Source organism: Anguilla anguilla, chromosome 11, assembly GCF_013347855.1.
Source record: "Anguilla anguilla isolate fAngAng1 chromosome 11, fAngAng1.pri, whole genome shotgun sequence".
NCBI lineage: Eukaryota > Metazoa > Chordata > Actinopteri > Anguilliformes > Anguillidae > Anguilla > Anguilla anguilla.
The window spans coordinates 33112450-33134342 of NC_049211.1; the positions used below are offsets into that span (position 1 = coordinate 33112450).

Genomic DNA, 21893 nt, shown 5'->3' on the forward strand with positions numbered 1-21893 from the left:
GTCTTCCTATGCACTTCCTGTTCCTGTTGACACCAGCACCTCCCCAGCGTATAACAGGGAAGGGTTTTACGATTCTGGTGGTTTCTCTTTTTAACTCTCCGCCCAACACCCCCTCCCAACCATATTTCCCTGTGGTGTAATTCTGCAACCTCTTTCTCTCTCTCTCTTTCATCGCTGTCCCTCCCTCTGTCTCTCTGTCCATCCTCCTCTCCTTCTCTCTCTGTCGATGACATACCCTCCATGTCTTATGTCCCATGAGTGTTTTTTCATCTTCACCCCCCCCCCCCCCATCAGCTTCATTATCACTCCACAGAGGTGCTGCATTTGGCCTGGTGATCAGAATATCTCTGCTAACACCCCCCCCCCCCCCCCCCCCCCCCCCCACAGCGATCGTCGAGAACATGGCGGAGTTCCGTCCGGACATGTGCACCGAGGCTTCCCAGCAGGGCTTGATGCTGTGGCTCCTGAAGAGAATCAAGGTGCGTGCGCGCGTGTCGCCGGGGATCATGGGAAATACAGGCTGCTAAATGTGCCCCCGCTGGCTCTGAAAAGCCACGGAACACTGCTCCAGACCCATTTTTATGGTTCCGCGTTCTTCAAGGGGCACACATAATGCCAGTGACTACAATTCGCCTTATGCTGCATTATAAGTCATTGTGAATGCTACAAGCAGTCTTACCAAAACATATGGAATTTTAACAGCCTTTAGAATGTAATATAACTCATTGGTCTGAAAGATTATAAGACCAAAGGATAAAAACCTAGCTCAGCTGGTCTGTAAATATTGCGCGCTAAAGAAAGTTAAATTTTTTTGTGTGCATCACTGGAAATCACTGGAAAATTCACGTTGTGAAGTGTGCTACACTGTCTCTGAAAAGCCCCAGACCAAGGTTTATTTTTTATTTTGAAGCTTATGAATCACGTTCTGTATATCTGTCCTCAAGCTCAGTAGCTTGCTCTCCGTTATCTCGTCTAGCGGTGGTACTTTGTTGATACCCCTGAAAGGTTAATTAGCTTGCGGGGTGATACAGTTTTGCACCTCCAACAGTGTAAGGCTGGCATATTGCCGCCAAAGGCATCTAAAAATAAGTTTCCCCCACTGACGCAAAAGTATGTAAAGTTATCCTTTTACAAAAGTATTTTCCCCTGGAGTTCCATCACCAATGTCTCCCCATTTTACTGGATTTCGATTTTGTACGGAGATAGAAAGGAAACTTTGAAAATATCACATTTAACCGTTTAAAAATGTTATTTAAAAAGTGATGTATAATACAAATGTGGTTGTGCTGTCTGTTGACCCAGACTGGATTTTGTGAGTTTAGTGCTTACCTTGGGGTGTTACTCAAATTAAATTAAATAATCATACTGTGATCTTTCTATTTCATGTGAATAATAGTAAATTTATGTCATAACATCATAGCGTAATAGCATATTCTGTAAAGGCCTAGCTCTAGTCAAAGCAGCACCAAGATTTTGAAAAACGATCTAAATGTAATTCTTTTAAAGATGTTATGCCCAGAGTGCTATGGATAGTCATTGCTTGTCTTAATAGTTTTTAATAGTAGAGTGTAACGGTTGTGCATGTTCGGTTCACCAGCAGTTAATCCTGCTTCAGCCTCCTCTTCTCCATCTCTTTGATGCAGGCCAAAATGCCGTTCGATGCCAACAAGCTGTACTGCAGTGAAATCCTTGCCATCTTGCTGCAGAACAATGACAGTAAGTAAAGAAAAAAAAAAAAAAAAAGGCGCAAGATGAATGTGTTTTGTTTTTAAACTTCCCACTTCCAATCAAACTGGCAACCCACACGAGGCGGGTTGCCAGGTTGAGCGCGAATCCCAGCGTGAGCACCGTCCAAAGCGACAGAGGCCCGGGCGCATTTGTCAAAATGTCCGCCCGCCCTCCTGGGATCGGCGGACCTCGCGCGTTTGACGAGATGCTCGCTGTGCGCTCACGCGACTCCCCGTTACGCCTGCGCTCCGCGTTACGCCTGAGAGCGCGCGGCTCGTTTTCATCCCGAGTGAACTGCGTGGCAGCTCGACTCAGAACTCGGGTTGAGTAATGAGCTGCCGCTCCTTTTTCCCGCCCCAGCCGCTCGGCTTCCTGTTATTCAGTCGTTTGTGTGCTTCTTCCCTCAAGTGCTTGATACCGGCGGGAGCGTGGATATTCTGGAGGGGGTCGCAACAGATTTAATTTTTGTCATTTTTTTGTTTTGTTTCTGTGTCTTTCTTTTTTTTTTTTTTGTCTCTGGTGCCACTCAGTTGCTGGGCGACAGCCCTTCACGTCTTAGGGTTCTGGCAGCGTTTATGCTCCACAGTCCAATAACTGCACTCTCTCTCTCCCTCTCTCTCTCCCTCTCCCCCCTCCTTCTCTCTCCCTCTCTCTCTCTCTTCCCATCTCTCCCTCTCTCTCTCCTCCCTTTGCCCTCCCCCCCTCTTTCTCTCTCTCTCCCTCTCTCTCTCACACTGCAGGCACCAGGGAGCTCTTGGGGGAGGTTGATGGCATTGATGTGTTACTGCAGCAGCTATCAGTAAGGACCTTCTTCTGTTCCCCTGCTCCGTTTCTCTTCTCTCACCTCCTTATTACTCTTTCTCCCACACTCTCCCCCTCCCTTTCGGTCTTTCTCCCTCCTCCCCCTCATCTCTCTATTCCTCCTCTGCTTCTTCACCGCCTCTCACACTTCCCACCCCTTCTATCTCTCACTCTGCTCTCCTCCAGAGAGCCTAGCCATATTGCCACTTTGGCCTGCCAAAAAATAAAATTCAGCAAACTACGTTTGGCTCTACAGCGAACTGAGTAAACTGGACCCATAATGAGCATGCTAATCATGCTAAGGGTGAAAACTACATCCAGCATGGCACATATTAGCTACATGCAACAAAGACAAAACATCAGCCAGGCATTACCATATTTGGAAAAAATGTGGAATGTGGATCAAGCATTAAAAATGATCTCTGCTTCCACCGAACGTCATCAGTGCCAATGTGAATGCATATTTTGGGGAATTTACGCTTGGCTTTAGCCTGCAGATTCGCCTCTATATCGGTCGCTCTTGCCTCAGGAATGCATTGAACTGTGGTCTTTGGAGTCACTATTTTCACATTTCTCAAAATAGATTCGCCAATTACCAGAGCTCTTTCAACAGGCTTTTCGGCAGGTGCGTTGCTGAGGGCAGAGAACTTGTTGGAAATGTGAATGGGTGGTGGGTGGTGGGTGGTGCACTGGGGGCTTATGTTTGCGACTACGTTCCCAATATGTAACCTCCTAGTGAAAACTGATAAGTTACACACTTGTTACATCAGTTACAACTTTCCAAACTCTTCCCCCAACTGTACCACCAAACACAGGAAGTGAAGGAAACAGCATGAGCAATTGAGCAAGCCAAGCCAAAACATTGATTGGAAGCACATTTACTAGTATATTAGAATCCTGTGAATCAATTCACAAACATTTTTCCTTGTTTGCTGGCAAAATCTTCATTAAATCCTTGCAGGGTTAAGAAATAGATCCCCTCCCACACACACACATGGAATGTAAATTTTCTCTATGCCCTATTTAATCCAGCTAGAAACCAGGTGGTTGTGTGTGTGTGTGTGTCATAAAATGAACAGCCCCAGCTCTTGATAGCACTTGTCTGGATGTTGCTCTGGTCTTCACCGATCCTGTGATTTAAAGGTCTCCTAGTCTTCCCAACATACCCTAGCCCACAGGGACATTTCAAAACATAGATCACATTGCTGGTGTTGCAGATAACCACCTCTATTATGATAATCTTTTAACCTGTGCTGAGATGGTTGAAGAAACTACTAAAGTTGCATTGAGCACAGGAACCACACTTGTAATTCCCTTCTGGTCTTGTACGCTGGAAGGCAGGTTAAATTAAACACCATATGTCTTTTTGTGGCATTAAGTGAGTGTGTGAGTCTTTTCTTTCTATTCTTAACATGTTCCTGTGACCCAACAACTCGTGCAAGGCTTATTTTGGCTCTGTGTGTTTGTTCTGATAAAACCATCAGATCTTCCCCACTATAACCTGTTTGTTCTAGGGCAATTTGGGATGTTGAATTTAAAAGTAAACAATATCCATTTCCCTTAAGAGCAGGCAGTGGTTGATGAATGTAGCCTGGGAGAATGGTAGCGTTAAAGCGTTTGGGGATAAGGATCTTTTATCAAACGGCTTGGGTTTTTTTTTTTTGTGTATACCTTTTGTAGGTCACTTTCGTTTATAGATCATAGCTTCACACTTTACCTCAACTGCTTGCCTTTTCGCAGGTTAGTCATGGCTTTCTCTGACAGGTGCAGGTTGGTTTCAGGTTCTTCCACCATGTTCTGGATGGAAGGTTAAAATTAAGTGGTAACTGTAATAATAAGGTTGCAGGGCAAAGCGCAAAATGAAATTCCCGTTGAAATTTAGAACATTTGCAGATCTGAAGTGGTACCCTGCAGCTTTTTTAAAAAGGTACAGTCTCTTGTTTTTTGTAATTCGGTTCCTTGAAGGCTGCAGAACAGTGTCCTTCAGGTTTCAAAGCAGCTGCATGTTGCCCTGAAGGAAACGGGGAAGCTAACAAGGATAGTGCGGCTTCTGCAGGAGGGAGGAACCTCTGCGGCCATCTTGTGCAAACAAAGTGAATTACAGAACTATTGGCTCATTTTCCAATTCAGCATAGAGCATGCTCATTCCAGTGTGCCTCGCCTTAAAACCTGGCCTGATAATTTATTAAAACACCACTGACAGACTTCATTAGTTTCTGTTAAATGGGAATTGCACCATAAAATGAAATTTTACTTGTAGAAGGGTAGGTGTCCAGCTCTCTATCTGTAATTACTGCAGAGATCAGTCTACAGTAGAGAATAGCCTCAAACTATTGCACATGCTCCAGGTACCTGCTTTACTGAAACCCACTACACTAGCTTGCTCGTTAGCTAATACCGTTTACAGTTGGGATATCGGCTACCCAGAATTTCTCTTTTACGTAAGTTCGGTCAACGCCCCCTTCGCCTCCGTCGACAGTATCTCCAAATTCAAATCACCTGCCCATTGTAGTTCTTCAAAATGATGAAGGGTAGAGGTGTACATGATGACGTATACCTCTACCAAAATTTACACCTTTAGCTGCCGATATCTCTGCAGAAATTGCTTTGGCCTGACAACATAGAGAATTAATGAGTTGCGCCTTGATCTGTTAAATGAGCTAAATGTTGTTTTGCGATCGAATTCCCCTTTAATCCTCTGGAGCTTTCTATCCTGGAGATGTTCACACTCAGGAAGATAATTTTTTTGTTTTGTTTAGTGAAGTTTGGTCTTTGCGGTTTTCCGTAGGTCTTCAAGCGACACAACCCCGCCACGGCGGAGGAGCAGGAGATGATGGAGAACCTTTTCGACGCACTGTGTTCCTGCCTGATGCTGGGAGCCAATCGGGACCGCTTCCTGAAGGGGGAGGGGCTTCAGCTGATGAACCTCATGCTCAGGTAGGCGTGGCCTGACTGCTTTGGGTATGGGAAGGGGTATGGATGGGCACTTGCCTTGGCCAGGATGACAGCACCTTATTACACACAGTGCCAGTTGGTTCCTGTGCTTTTAAATAATGTAATAAAGAATTCTGAATATTTAAGTAGGCTTGAAAAAAAATGCCATTGAAATGAATTGAGCCCATTCTTATGGTAACATCCCTTCCCTTCCCAACATATCCTCCAAATCTTTACTGATTTTTTTCGGTCAATCAGTATAGATCTGATGTATCCTATTGCCTGGATACAGAAAAAAACTGAAACCGCGCCATGTTTGTTTTGCTTGCGAAGCGAGCTACCAAGCTAATTTAATCATAACCAAATACTTAATATTGTGCAAACAGGCAGTCCCATATCTGTAGTAAACGTAAACACACAACAAACACCAAGAATTTAACATTCACATTTATGTATTCTCACATTGGAGCTGTGATACTGTTACAATGTATATTCCTCAAAGGCAGTACTTACTCATCCTTACTCACGCAGGCAGAGTCAGTGTGATGCTTGAGCTTGCCTATGAGACAACAGCAGGTTCTCTGTGGGTGGGATGGGTGAGAGGCTGACTCTGTGGGTGACAGGCTGGTTTGTTTTCAGTTTATAAACAATGGAAAAGCCAGATTCAAACAAAAATGTTATTAAAGGCAGAAGAAACTTCCTGGCCCTGATGGCTAGATGAGGATATTTTGTAGACACACTGATCCGAAAAGAGGCCTGGTCTAATTCTGGTTTGCTGTAACTATGAGCTCCACAGCTGACAGCTCAATTAGCTGAGTTTATAACTCCATGAGCAGAGCAGTGTCATTAGCAGCAGGGTCCCCTGAAAAGAGGGCCAAAATCCAAAGGTTCATCTCCCTGGGATGCTATGGGAAGTACTCCTTACATTTCTTAGCCTGCTGGGACAGATGATGAGACTGCAGTTGTAGTATCTATGTGTGGCACAGTCTCCAAAATTTCCCTTAAAAGTGGAAACATGTTTGTCCTTTTTTCCTTAACTCGCCTGGGCCACAGAGCCAGCTTTCCCTTGAATGCTTCAGTTTTATTAGAAACTAAAAAAAAAGATGCAGTTTTTTTTTGGTTTTGTTTTTTTGCCTTGGATTGACAGGTTTAACTAATTCGGTTGTGAAAATTTATCAGGGAGGTAGCCCCAGTTTACCCAGGAACTTTTCATCGACATAGCGATGTGCGAGTGGGAATTTCTTTCACAGTTATAAAACTGCGGGCTTCATTTCTAAATTCAACAGGTCGATTGAGGACCTGCCCTCTTGATAGCCATCTCACCTCGCTGTGATACAGCAACTGAACACGGTCTGCTTCCATACTCTCGCTCAACGCAGACAAGCACCTGGAGTTCACATCATTCTTCTTCATATAGCTCGCTGTTTTGACGACCACATCCATCACTTTGTGGAGCTCTGATGACATCTTTTTGGATGCTAGCCTTTGGTGGTGCAAGAAACAGTGTGTCCATTTAGCTTTGGGTGCCCTGCCTAGGATTTGCTTTACGACCCCACTACGGCCCACTAGCCTGTATTTGTGGTTTGGTCCGTGGACAACTAGGGGGCGCTGGCGGACCACTTGTAGTCCATAGCCCAGTGGCTGAGAAACCCCGCCATAATCTACATAGCTAATTAAGCTACATTAGTATTTCCGAACTTAAATACTTAGAACCCCGAATTTAAGACCGAGCCGACGAGGAGAAACAAGTGCCTGTTCTTCCAACCAATCAGATGAGCGGATTTGGGATGATGCTGTGCTGCCAGTTGGTGCAGAAACAGAAAAACAACAATAACAAAAAACCTATAGGGAAAAAAAGTGTTTCACATAATATGCAAATTAGCAAAACATGATATATGGCAGACTTTAAATTGAAGGGTGCAGGGTTGTACAGGTTACTCCAGAGATTATGTGTAAAACGTTTTGCATGAATTGGACTAACGGAATGAGAGTTATGGCATTTGAAAGGGGTGGAAATTTGACCTTTAATGTTAGAGCCAACATGTGGGCTATTGGGGAACCCTCTGTAATTATATTACAGTTTTGCGGTTTAGTTTTTTTGACATGTACCATCACGTGGGAAATTGGGCTAACTTGAGGAAAACAACAATAACTTATATCTGTGTTTTAACACTATTAGGAAGGGGGGGAAAGTACAAGAAAAGATTTGCTGCCATTCCATGAGGGAGGACCCCTGTATTTGAATAATAACTGACTACGTGTTGTGTATTATTGTGGAAGATTGAAATATTTTGATTACCTTGTCGTATGTGCCTGAATATCTGAACTAAGGTCAAAGTAACTGTAGGCTTCATTGCCAACACCGGTTGCATTTTTGTCAAGGCTGCCCAGAAAATGGCGGCCGCCTTCTAACCGTCTATGCGGGAAGAATGCCAAAGGCAGAGGCTGACATTGCGTGCTCCGGAGGAGAGCACGTGATTTTCTGTTCCTCTGAGCTGATATCGGAGGCTGCAGGAATGAGCACCGATGATGAATATGACTGGGCGTTCCATATCGGGGAGACATTTTTTCCTCTTGTGTTTAGATGTCGACATTAATCCCAGCAAAGTGGATGGTTGAATGCGGCAGGTTTATTAAAAAACAACGAGTTAATCATTTTCATCATCACATAATGTCATACCGCACAGTAAAAACCAACACTGGGGGCATTTACGAGGCCTGTTTATATTTAGATCACAGACTCTTAAGGAACATCCAGGTAATGCTTTTCGTGCTCAGCTAAACGCATTCATAGCAGGTTCACGGTATGTTTTTTCTTTCCCCATTATGGCTCAGTCCTTAGCAATAAAGCTGAAATGGCATGTAATGCGAGTTTCAAGTATGAGCCATCCAATTTTGTCCTGTGGTGAAATGTGGAGGGAGGTTTTGCCGGTGCTCTTACCCTGAGGAGTAATGCATTATGAGCTTGCGTGCGACTGGAAGGAAGTGCCGTTTGGCACCGCGGCTTCAGTGTGGTGGCATTAACAAGGAGAAGCCTTGGGCTTAACTGGGTTCTGCTGACTGATCTGAGGTCAGCGTTCTGACCATGGGCCGGTCTTCATAATCCATTTCAGCGTAAGAATGGTGATCTCGGATCAGTGTAAGTACATAAGGTGTGGATATTGACATGGGAAATCTGATTTAGTCAGCGCTCCTTTTCTGAGGGTTGTGAACACAGACCCTGATCTAGGATCAGTTTAGCCATTTAGCTCAGTGGATAAGGACACATGAATATGGTCATCTACATTTGATGGGCCCCACTGTATCTTTCACTAAATGTTAGGGGTTCCAGAAGATTTCAGTAGACTTGAGCGCCTTTCCGCACCCTGCTCAGCCTTTGAGGCGAAGTGTGACGATTTGCTTTGCCACTTTCTCATTTAGCAAAAAGCCTCCATGTGCAGATCCAAGTAAGCGCACTGTAAGACGGCCTGCTCTTAAAATCAATGCACAATTATAGGAATTCAAAACTGTCCTTCAGTCATGCGGCAGCATAACCGGGTGTCGGACCAGGTGTTTTCAGTGACATGCTTCTGGAAGTTTCTCTCCTGGTGATGAGTGAGTAATTGGCTTTGCGTATGAAATTATTTTTATGTTTCGGTTGGTTGGGAGGGATCTTTATCTTTTTTTCTTTTGTCTCATCTCTCTTTTTTGGACAGGGGCTCATATCTTCCTTTATTCCATGTCTTCTCTTTATTGTCAGCTGTATCGCGTTGTGGGGAAGGCCTCATGCGATAGGCCTGCCTCGTCGGCTTTCCGTCCTTGCAGTATGGAGTGCTGCATTGTGGGATTGACGGACCGGAGGAAGTACGATATTGAGTCCCTCGTCAGACATCGCACTGTTCCTTCTCCGAGCACCGTGTTTGCAATGCCCCCGCCCCCCCCGCGCCCCGCCCCCCCCTTCTTGGAGCGGCGCTCAGACTGTGTAATTTTTCATCCGCCGGACGAAAAGTTGCCACGGCGACTGACAGCTCCGTTTCCCCGCTGTCAGTCCACTGTACAGACGAGCAAGATAGCGCGCTGTCTGGAGAAACGCGTCGCAGCGACGGCCCTGCTTTTTCACTTCAGTCCTTTTTCATTTTCTTTTTTTATCAGCCGTGTTTTTATATACGGCTGTGTGAAATGGGAGAGTCTGTCCTTAATCTGTGCATCGCTGTCGTCTTGCAAGGAATATCGTAAACACAGGATGAAAGCTTGCGCTTCTCTGTGTAGCTGAATTGTTTTGCCAATCTGAACACTGTTTTATCGATGATGGAAGTGATAATGGACAAACGGGAAAGCAGAACTTTGTATGAATCGCAGACGGATTCGTCCCAATCACACAGACCAAGAGAAAGTTACGGTCTCTATATTTCACTGTGAGGTTTGTGCACCTGTGTGAAATTCCATTATAATGGGGTTCCATTTTGTTTAAGCTATTTAAACTTACTGCTGTTTTCCACCTTCTAGAGGTAACAAGGCGATAACTTGGCATATCCATTGTTGTTCGATGGGTGCTTTGTAGAGAGTGAGGCTTCTAGATAATTACTGGCTTTACCAGGAGCTGTCCATTATTGACATGTTTGAACCAATTAACGGATTTTTCAGGCTACAGGAACACAAACAATTATTTGTTTCAAATATGTGAATCTCAGATAAAATAGCAGACGTGTCCATTTTTGATTCAAGAAGCTCTCTTGAGTGGAGTGTGATTTGAATGGAGTTTCTTTTATCCTGAAAGCAGGAAAGTGTTTATACTTCTCAGGCTTGGAGGATTTGGTCATTTGGGGACCGTGTTTATTGTCTAATTGACAATAGACAATGAACAGAATTTTAACCAATCAGTGGTGTTAACGTTTGGTGAGCTGCCAATCAGAAGTTGGGTGGAGAGAGTATCCGTACAGAACAGTCATGCCATGTCGGACATTTAGAAATGTCAAACTTTGCCTTAAAAGGAAACAATTATTTTCCTAATTATAAATTAAATGTCTCAACATGCACCATGCGTCTGTCTACGTGCCAACCCCTTTGCGGACTTGGGCAGGCTGTCCAACAATCAAACATGCATACGGTGCCCTCCGAAAGTAACTGTACACCGAAATTTGATATTTTTGCTGTATTCTAAAGCCGTTTGAATTTGAGCTCAAAAGATTCATATTTGAAAAAAATACAGGCAGCTGGCTTTTATCTCATGGTATCAATAATAATAATAATAATAATAATAACAATAATAACAATATTAGGTATTCCATACTGGGGGGTATGAAAATGAAAGGGAGGGGTGCATCATCAGCTGACTGGGTTCCATTCACACCCACCGGTCTGTGTGACAGTTTCGCATTTCATGCCATAAGAATGGGAGTAAATGAAGCGGGAATAGCTTAAAGGTCAAAGAGGGGCCGTTACTTTTTGTGGAATGGCTTTTCATGCCATTTTGGTTTGCTGTTTTGTGTTCCCTTCACGGGCAGGGGGGAAATTGGCTCGTTTTGGAGGAATGCAGAGATTAATTTTCAGGCTACACCAGGCTCCCTTTCAGCTAAAATGAAACTAAAATGCTGCATGGATTTAAAAAATTGCCAGTTGTCTGTAAAGGGATTGTGTAATTAATCTCTTAAAATTTTCCCATTTTGCCCTTTTTTTGTTTAAGTTTTTCATTTAATTGTGAAGAGCCGGATGACAGTAACTTAAGTGGCAAATAGAAAATGCAGAATAGATTGATTTTTATTTTTAATCAAATTCCTACTCTGAGTCCCTTTGAAAGAAAAGAAAAGCTCTTCTTTGAGCCAGCTCTGACCTGATTGATTGATTTATGGATGGTATTGATTGATTGCTGAATGTGTGTGTGCAGGTGCGGGGCTTGACAATAAGCATGGGGCCACTATGCGATTGGTTTGGGCCAGCTGATTGATCTGTCACTTGCCCAATTGAGTCAGGCCTTTCTCCAGATCAAAGAGAAAGAGGTGTTTAATATTTTTTTTAATACCGACTAATGTCTTGATCATTTTATAATATTTACTTTTAAGATAAAACGGCTATTTGCTGAAGTAACATTAAAACTATGATGGTAGCTTTCTAGCCTACTCATCTACCTTTATTTATTGCTAGCAAGCTAACTGCGACTACATTATTCCTGCTATGATTGGTTTATCCTTGTTAAACTGCAAGTGTCTCACCTCAAAATTCAAAATGCCGAGGCAAAGAAACCATCCACGATGGCGGATGGGCGATTTTCAGATTTATTAGAGGGCTGAATTTTTTTCAACAGCACTGTAGACTGGTGTTTTGACACTTTCTAAAATGCGAATGGTCTGTATGATCTCCTTTGAAAAGTGGTTATATTTATTTTGGCAGCTGGGTCAATGGAAATTTACCTGGGGCGAGCGGAACACTGACATACTGGCCCGACTGAGCCGGTAGAAAAAATGCGTAACATCAAGCCCTGTGGTGTCGCGCAGTGCAGGGACATGGTGATTGGTTCCGGTGTTTGATCGATGCGCGTCGGTGTGACGTGTGCGTCGTTCTCCGCAGGGAGAAGAAGATGTCTCGCATGAGCGCGCTCAAAGTCCTGGACCACGGCATGATTGGCCCCGAGGGCTCGGACAACTGCCACAAGTTTGTGGACATCCTGGGCTTGAGAACCATCTTCCCGCTGTTCATGAAGACGCCCAAGAAAATGAGGAAAGCCGGGGTATCGGACAAGGAGCATGAAGGTGAGTCCGTTTTAAAAGATAACGTCCCTCCTAGAGGAGTGCAGAGATGTCATTATCTGTATCTGTATCTGTATTTGTTCAACCAACAGAATTATCTGTCTGTGTATCTGTATTCGGATAGAAGGCCGGAAGTGGGCGTGGTTTATACCAGAAGTCACGTTAAATCGGGCAAATGTTGTATTTTCTAACCTAATATTCATTGGCAATGCAATTGTCGTGCCTTCAAATTGATTTAATATTGGCATATAATTAATTATGAAATATATTTACGCATCCTCATACTGTACTTTTCACCTCTCTCTGTCTCTTTTGATTTTTATTTTTAACTAAACTAAGTTTTATGAACTGTCTGAACCCCCGCTTTAACTGGGGGACCTTGAACAATCAGAAACTGAAAAAAATGTTTTATAAATCGAAAAATTCTATTTTGCATTGAAAATGGAAACTACTTACAGTATAGATATATAGAAAAATATCCTTCATTTGAAGGGAATAATCTTAAATTCCAGTGATTCGCGTTTCTTGATGTGTTAACGTTACTGCAGTTCACTAGGGAAACGTGAATTACTACTTTACAACTGTAATTACATAACAGTAATACATGAACTTTTTTGCCTGTTTTATTTAGTTATTTTTTCCCCTACTGAACTAAGTTTGGATAGACAACAAGCATGCCGTGAGATCATTCTGACCTAAAACTAAGATAACTAGCTAGGCTTGATAACAAGTGTATAGCACTGCTGGTTCGCTACATTCTCTGCCCGCCCAGGGTGAACAGACCAGCTCTGGTTGTCTCATCTCTCTTATGTAGAGCAAAATTAATTCACCTGACACCTGGGAGAACAGGGCAGAATCCCGCCTAGTAGAGTGGGTGCTGTAGCTACGGGCTCCGGATGATACCTGGTCCTCCAGGCCCTTTTAAATCCCTTCAGCAGAGCGTTTGAGGTTCGGCCGCGGTGCGTGGGTGGGCCCTGCTTCACTATCACTTTGCCGTGTCTCCTTTGTTGAGTTTGCCAAGTTTGAATTTACTCCCAAAGGCTTTCGATTCGCCGTGCGATAAAACCGATGGCTAGGGACGGCTACATTAATCCGCGATAGAACCCCCCCCCCCCCCCCCCAGTCCCGCCATTCAGGTGATTTGACAAATGAGGAATAAGTTATGCTCAAGAGAAAACAATCAGATTAATTAATTATCAGCCGCATGTAATGAGTCTTAAAGTAATTGGGGAAATGAGCCACTCCCGCGCTGGGCGTTTTATCCTGTCCAAATCCCTCCTCATGAGCACGGAGAGCCTATTGACTGGGAACACTGGAGGGGATTGGCATTTGCATACGCAATGATGCGATTAAGATGGCTTTCGCTCCTTCCTGCTCTTCCCTGGCTGGCCTGACCTTTGTTTTCACCGAGTGGTGATCGTTCCTGTCGCCTCGCCGTTCTCTTTAATCCGCGTGCCTGCGGAAAACGAAGGCCTCGTTTCCGGTTTTCCCTCAAAAAAGAGAAAAATAAACGGTTTTTCGTAACCATTTCATTTCCTTTGTTATTTCAAAAAAAAAGTTTTTCCTGGGTTTCTTGGCTAAAGGTTTTAGGTTTCATGCCTCCAAATGAAATAAATAAAACATAAAACAAAATGTGCTTATTTAAAAAGAAGGAAAGAAACAAAACATGGTGGCTGCCTCGGTATGTTTTGTAATTCGTTCCGTTCAGTTCAGTTCAATTCACTTCACGCTTTTTACAAAGGGCATTGTCACAAAGCTGCTTTACGAAGATCTGGGCCTGAACCCCCCCAAGAGTAGGCCTAGGGCGAGAGTGGCAAGGAGAAACTCCTTGGCTGGTAACAGGAAGAAACCTTGAGCTGAACCCGACTCAGAGGGGGAACCCATCTGCCACAGGCTGGCACCGGTTAATTGGGAAAAGGCTGATTATAAAATACACGTATAATAAGCAGAAAAATAACAGTACGTGAATGTCAGTGTCAGTATTGAGGCCGGATTCCTTCTGAATCCATTTAAACTGAGGGTGATTTTTTTGACTGGCTCCCAGTTTTGCCTTAATCTCTTTGTGTATTACATTGTTTTATCATAGCTTTAAGGTTAATCGCTAGACGATGAATTATCTTCCTCTCTTAGCTCTTTATTATAATTACAGTGCTCGCTTATGCGCTTTTAAACCTGTTGTTTATATCAGTTTTGATTCTCATAGTTTTTTCCAAATACTTAGTTTTGGAGTTACAGGCTGTTCCTAAACGCATAGTGTAGGTACATTTTAGAACTTTAAATCGGCCTATTGCCACAGGATCCCATGGACATGGGCTCTCATGATAAGTCTGAGTCTATTTCAGCATTAGTTTTACTGTTTTAATTCATTGTAGGGGATTTTCAATGATGTTATGACATTTCATTGAACAAGTCAAGTGAGTTGAAAGTTTATCATTTTTGCCAGTGATTCTGATTTAAAATGGTCCACAGATATGAATGCACAGAAGAGAAAGCACTAATACAACAATAAATGGGCTACTGGTTGGTGTCCCATCTGTTCTGCTTTTCTTACATTTCTGGACAAGTATAACTCTAATTATTCTTTTAGTTCGTCTAGATTTTGCGGAGTTATTTTGCCAGTCAGGTCTATGAAGTGTAGGTGTGTTGTCTGTTTGCTAGGAACGTATTCAAGTTTTTTTGTTTCTACGACTTGCGTGTAATTCGGGTGGCACAAGTAGACTTTCGCCCAAATTTCGTACCGGACTCACGGATTCAGGACGTCGAAACGTAGCGGGCTGGGGTTCAGAAATCTCCGGAAGGCTGACTCGAGTTCGTGCGAGGGGAAGAAAGGCGGTTATTTTTGGAGCCAGGCCTTCGACGCCATGGTGACGCCCGGCAGGGGGGGTCTCCTGGTGGGTGTTGATTGCTCGCCTCCAGCCACCGCAGGTATGAGCTCCTCGGGGGGTGTGTGGGTGCGGCGTGGGCAGGGGGGGGGTGTCGCGGCCTGCCTCCCTCCCTGCCACGTCTGTGCTCACCAGCAGACAGTAGCTTTGCTGTCCTGAAAATCTCTAGCATGGGGATTTTAAGGATACCCAGGCCAGAGCGAGCACCTTGTATGCATTACTCATTTTTATTTTAAATGTACTATTGTATGTATATATTTGGACTACATGCGCTCAGTCTACCATGAAGCAGTGTGTACAGGTATGTCTATACCTGTGTGGTAATTAAAGCTGTCCATAGATTTCTGCTGTTGGGGAATTAAGTGTGCCTATCTGTCTACTTTTCTAATCATGTCACGGCTTTCATTCACTGTGAACTTCCCCCTGCAACCAGGTCTGTGTTATAATAAAAACAACATCAGTGTAATGACAGAGAGCCAGTTTGGAGAGTAGATCTGTCTCTTTGTCTTCCGTCCATTTTGGACGTTGTGGAAAAGCAGAGGCTTTTTCTCCGAAACGGATGACCACAGTGTCTTGCCAAATGAGGAGAGGGGAGTCCTGCCAACTGAATACTTCCTGTCCTGGACACCCCTACAGCCAATTGCATGCTTACTTCACTTTACAGGCACAGGCAAAGTGCAAAGATCAGGGACATAAGTGTCTTAATCCCCCAGAGGGGAGAGTATAGTCCTGTGAGAGACAGTCTGGTGAGGTGGGGTATTCAGTCTTTCTGACTTTGGTGTCAGAAGACGCGTCAGATGACCAGTGTCTGCTATTCTTACTGCCAGCCGCAACACACTTTACCACAGAAGGCCCAGAACAGACAGCGGGCTTTAGTGGGAAGCGTAGGCTAAGTGTAGGGGGATGAGTCGGACATCTTGAGGTTGGGGTATAAAGGTGTGTGTAGGGTGTGATGATATTCTGAAGGTATGAAGGCGCAGTTCCCTCAGAAGTCAAAGAAGTTCCTCCCCGGGCAGTGCTGCAGCCAATTACATGCATCATTCTAGGAAATCCTACAGCCAATTACATGCTGTATCATGAGCAGCCCATCAGCCAATTATGTGCCACTTCCAGGTCAGCGCTACAGACAATTACTCGTGCCGTTCTAGGACCTCCTACAGCCAATTACATGCTCTGTCCTGAGCAGCCCATCAGCCAATTATGTGCCACTTCCTGAGTGGTGCTACAGCGAATGACCTGCCGGCCCGTATGCGTGTCAGCCACAGTCAGGTTACATTCGGAGACGGCGGGGGCTTCCAGAGACCAGAAGCACTGGTGACCCAGCATGCTTTGCATTTAGCCCATCTTCCACTCGGCACGGAGACGGGGAGAGGGAGATATCGCAGCGGCCCCAGAAGCCGTCCGTCAGCGCAGACGAAAGCGCCCGCCCACGCGTCTCTTTAAGCTTCGTCTGCAGTCCCTGCCCGCGCTCCATTAGAGATTATCAGACGCCGTCCGCGCTCGATTAGAGATTATCAGTCCCTGCCCGTGCTCGATTAGAGATTATCAGTCCCTGCCCGTGCTCCATTAGAGATTATCAGTCCCTGCCCGTGCTCCATTAGAGATTATCAGTCCCTGCCCGTGCTCCATTAGAGATTATCAGTCCCTGCCCGTGCTCCATTAGAGATTATCAGTCCCTGCCCGTGCTCGATTAGAGATTATCAGTCCCTGCCCGTGCTCCATTAGAGATTATCAGTCCCTGCCCGTGCTCCATTAGAGATTATCAGTCCCTGCCCGTGCTCCATTAGAGATTATCAGTCCCTGCCCGTGCTCCATTAGAGATTATCAGTCCCTGCCCGTGCTCGATTAGAGATTATCAGTCCCTGCCCGTGCTCCATTAGAGATTATCAGTCCCTGCCCGTGCTCGATTAGAGATTATCAGTCCCTGCCCGTGCTCGATTAGAGATTATCAGTCCCTGCCCGTGCTCCATTAGAGATTATCAGACGCCGCCCGCGCCTCGTCCGATCTGCGTTCTCGGGGCTCTGCGTTCGTGTCCGTCCTCTCCCTCACCGCGGGGTCTTCATCAGGACTGAACAGAGCGCCATTTTGGGTTCTTCTGTGTCTTCCTTGGGTTGGCTCACCTTTATTTTCGCCATTGCTTCTTGTTTGTAATATCCCCTCACGGAGAAATAACGAGTCCCTTGATGGACTCCGGCCTAAGTGACCAAGCTTTCAAGCGGAGCGTTTGTTGTTTCCAACACGCCAAACACTTAATTACCCCCTCTTTCGGATTGACACAGGATACTGTTCGTTTTTGTATTTTTTAGGAGCTCTGTTTTCATTTCAATAGCCGTAGGCTTGCATTTAGTTAATTAAATTCTGTGTTGGCCCCAAAAAAATCTAAATGTGGAGCCTGAGTGTCATGCAGTGATTTGCTATAATTTCATACCTGGTGCCTTTTGGGTACTTTGTGTCCAGCGGACATCGTGCCTGGGCAATCTTTGCTTTGGAGCAAAGTATTTGCAGTTCTTCTGCATTTACGTTGACTTAAAACTATTTTTATGGCCTGAAGCTGTTCTACTGCATATATGGAGCAGCGGGTTTTATGGTTTATGGCTTTGTTACAGTGCAGTTATTGGTTTTATTTTATGTTGATGTTATGTGGTTATAGGTTTTATGTTGAAATGCATCTCATCTGTTGGCTTCGTTTTATGCTCCTATCATGCGCCTGCTTTATTTTGATATAATGCAGTTACTGTTTGACTTGTGTTGATATTATGCAGTTATTGGTTTGTTTTTTTGTTTAACATACAGCTGTTGGTTTGTTTTATGTCAATATCATACAGCTATTGGTTTGTTTAATGTCGATATTACATTACATTACATTACAGGCATTTAGCAGACGCTCTTATCCAGAGCGATATTAGGCAGTAATTGGTTTGTTTTAGGCTATATTGGCTATATTGAGGTAGGGAAAAAATTGTTTGGTTAAGGTTCAGATTATTGACAATGAGCAGCTGTGAACCAGTCAATGATTTTACGCACAAGTAGGCCTACATTAATTTACTAAAAGTTTTGTTTTGTTGGACTAGTGCATTTTGTGCGGCTTTTCATAATACGTCAGAAAAAAACAACAGGAAGATTTCTATTGACATTATCATCAGAACATTAAACAAGGAAAGATTTACAAATGTAATGCCACCTTGTTCAGGCGTCGATTTTAGACGCAAAAACGTAAATAACGAGGAAAGAAACGGTTGTTTAAAACGAAAAAGATTTTTGTCACGACTCTGAACATTAAAGGGCTACTGAGGGCATCATAAGGCCTCTGTGGGAAATGATTGCTCCTGAAGGTCAGGTTATAACAGGCCTGCCTGTCCTCGCGTCCCCCTCTCCCTGTGGCTAATGGCTTTCCCATTATTTCGGTGGACTGAGACCTAGCGGCGGCCGCATTGGTTGGTGTTATTCGCCCGTCCCTCCACTGTGCGTGTGACAGAGCGGCCCTCCCCCGGATAATGTGCTGATCGGCCCCTCCCCCCCCCCGCCCCCGCTTCTCCTTGTAGCTGAGTCGGAGCTCTCTGTCGTGATCACTAATCAAAGACAGTATTTATTCAGCCTAATGAAATTCATATTCTTTCCCAGACTGACAGCGGCTCAGAGACACCCGCGTGGGTTGGGGGGTAGAGTGGGTGGGGGGGGGGGTGCTGAGACAGCTGGTCTGCTCCCACCTGTCAGTCGTGTTTACTTACCATGTCAAAGAAAGTTAAATACTTCAACTTCTTTATTACTTAAAAACACCCGACTTATTACTTTTTTAATACCTGTGAAACATCTGATTGGTAGGTGACCAAGATCACATTATAATGTAACTTGTATTCATGGGTAATAGACAGATAAAATGATCAATCTAGTATCTAGAGAACAGTTACAATTTATTAGGCTCTCTATAAACTCACTTGGCTGGTAATGTACTGTAGTGTTAGTGGTTAAGTTAAAGCTTTTGGAAATTTGGAATTTCTAACCAGACTAACCGGAGTTACTACATGGCGAACAGAAGGGCTAGATAACAGTAGAGGTCGTTTTGTACGAAATGGGGCCAAACACACAAAATCCACTTTGCGAACAACCTAGAAGGGCTAGTTGAGATGCAACATCAATTTGAAAGGGTCAGATACACAGAATCCACTCTGTAGACAAACAAGAAGGGCTAGACAAGAAGCAAAGTTTAACAAAATAAGGTCAAACACAGAAAATCCACAAAGTAATTGCAAATACGAAGAGCAAGTCTCCCCCGATGAATGGCAAACTGAGTCTTTTTTTCACGCCGTCTTTTCCAACGACGATGAACCGGAAGGAATCGGAGACTCACACAAAGCAGAGACAAACAAATGAAAACACAAAATTTACGACAGAGGTCATAACATTGTGCAGAGATTATATGTGATTACTTCATTTTATTTTTGTGAAAATAAAGGCTTTTGAGGTATGTATTGAAGGAAACCTCAAAGAGTAACTTTTTTTGTTTTGGGGCCACCATGACAAAACAAAAAAAACGCTTGGAGCCCCAGTTTGGCCAGGGACGGCACTAATGCGGACCTGGAAAAAGAAAAACTACTCCAGGATGCCTTAAAAATGATCTGTCTGCAGCCTTGTGTCAAATGTGTATCCTGAACTTGCAAACCGGTGCATTCTGTCCATGTTTGAGCCAAGATGGCAGCCGCTGTACAACCGCGCGATTGCTGTACAGCAGTTGCGTGTATTTGCTATGTATCAGCGTCTGCCTGTTAGGGCAGAAACACCACCATGGCTGAAACAATTTATCAGATTTTAAAATTCCCAGCAGGCGCTGCTAAGGCTCCCTCCTCTTCCTCCACCATGTAACCCGCTCAGATGACGGGATGCACCGGTCGCCCAGGTCACCCCCATGAATCCAGTCCTCGGGTTTAGCCTTGCTAACACCGCGGGGATAACGAGAAGCGAGCTCGTTCACCTTCGGGGGGGGGGGGGGGGGAGTGAGGGAGGGAGGGTCTCCGTTTGCCCTGCGCGGACGTATCCGATGCTCATTGCTAACGGCAACAGGCCTACGGGCCGTCCGCGCCCCCTCCTCGCTCAGCGGGCGCCCCGCTCCTGGCCCGGGGTTCTGGTTTTGGTACAGCACGCGCCCCCGGGCTCTGGCGCGTCTCCGCCAAGCGGTCGAAACGACGCGCGGAGAGAGAGACGCCGCGAAAACCAGCCGTTAGCACACGCTAGCACACGCCAGCACACGCCAGCACACGCCAGCACACGCTAGCACACGCTAGCACACGCCAGCACACGCCAGCACACGCTAAATAAAAAGGGGGCCCACATCCCCGCTCCAGACGTGACAAGAATTTTAGTTGTGCTGTCAGGATTTATTAAATTTTTCCCTCTTCAGACGGGAAAGGTGTGCAAAATGTAGTGATGTAGCGAAATGTAGCAAACGGAGTGAGTTTTGGATCAACTGTTTTTTGGCAATTGTCACCTTACTTCAATAGAAATTACATTTTTAATTTTTCAATACAATTTAATTCACATTTAACAATTTATATCTTATTTATTTGTTTATTTGGGGTCTTATTGATTGAGAATGCTTTCATTATTTTGTTTTATTTATTATTCTGTTATTTTTATTGGAGATCAGCTGTGTTAGCCTGACGTAACTGTCTACAGACTCTGTTTTTTGAAGAAAGAAAATGAAAGGGGGGGGGGTAATGAAAATCGGAATTGACTCGCTCCGTTGTTGCCTAGCAACCCCGGGAACCTGTTGAAGTGGAATGGTGTAATTAGCATTATTCAGTGCAGCTGTTGGGGCTGAGGTCTGTATATCCGAGGACCCCCCTGTTCCAGTCTGCGGAGCTCGTGCCGAACGAAAGCTCTAACCCGGTCACGCAACGGCGATCGTTCACACAGCAGCTAGTCCTGGTCTCTGGCAGTGCGGCTATTGCAGCGTGTCATAGCTGGTTTCCTGTCAGACCTCGTTTTACTTGTGAAACGGGTAGTTTGGTTGTAATCAAGCCAATATAGCGGAACCCAGTGAGAGTTTGTGCAGGTGGGAGGAGTTTCTGATCTCGCAGTGAGACTGAAGGCACATCTCATTCTGTAAAATCAAAGGATCGATTGTCTTGATCAGTAATCAAAGTCTCTTTAGCACTTTAACTGGCATTATATAAATGAATACATTAATAATTATTTGTGCGGTTATCGTTCTTATTGCTTCTGTAATGATCGTCATTGCATGGGTGCTGCAGTGTCCCGATATTTACTTATAATAGTGCACAAATAAATCATTCTCTAATTAATGCGCAGAATTTAGCAGACCTGCTCCTGGAGACATTTTTCTTTTTTTCTGCATGTTTAAATATTACCTTGTGAAACCCTTGGGATGATATGCAAATACAGGGCTTATTTCCTGCCTGGTTTTGCTGATGGTAAAAGTCCGGAATAATTTGCAGAATGACAGGAACTGTTTTATCTTCAAGGCCTTGAACGGGCATATGCATCCAAGAGTAAAACTGCAGTGTGTCTGTCTGTCCGTGTGTGTGTGTGTATGTCTCTGTTTGTCTGTCTGTCTGTCTGTGTCTGTAATGCATAGAAGCACACAAGCGCAAAATTAAGTACTTTAAACACAATTTATTCTGTTTCTTCTGCAGTACTGATTTGATTATATTATACTTGATGTTAAAATGTTCTGTGGCTTTTTCCTTTCCTTGCCGTGTACACAGTCTTGTCTCGTTTGAAGCTATTCAATCCCAGCAATGCGAGGCAGCAAGCTTCTAAATCCTGTTCTTTCATTTTAAGTTATGGCAGTCGAGGAAAAAAACCTTC

At 44.4% G+C, this 21893-nt stretch overlaps 1 protein-coding gene across 3 annotated transcripts in view; it reads left to right on the forward strand.

The window, feature by feature from the left end:
- The window catches only part of ctnnbl1 (catenin, beta like 1), an 82652-nt gene that overhangs the window by 39970 nt on the left and 20789 nt on the right, over positions 1-21893 (forward strand). For all 3 annotated transcript variants that reach the window (XM_035383238.1, XM_035383239.1, XM_035383241.1), the window contains 5 exons: positions 388-479; positions 1644-1716; positions 2469-2527; positions 5318-5466; positions 12007-12188. In XM_035383238.1, the coding sequence (XP_035239129.1) occupies positions 388-479; positions 1644-1716; positions 2469-2527; positions 5318-5466; positions 12007-12188 (555 nt within the window). The remainder of the gene's footprint in view (positions 1-387; positions 480-1643; positions 1717-2468; positions 2528-5317; positions 5467-12006; positions 12189-21893) is intronic.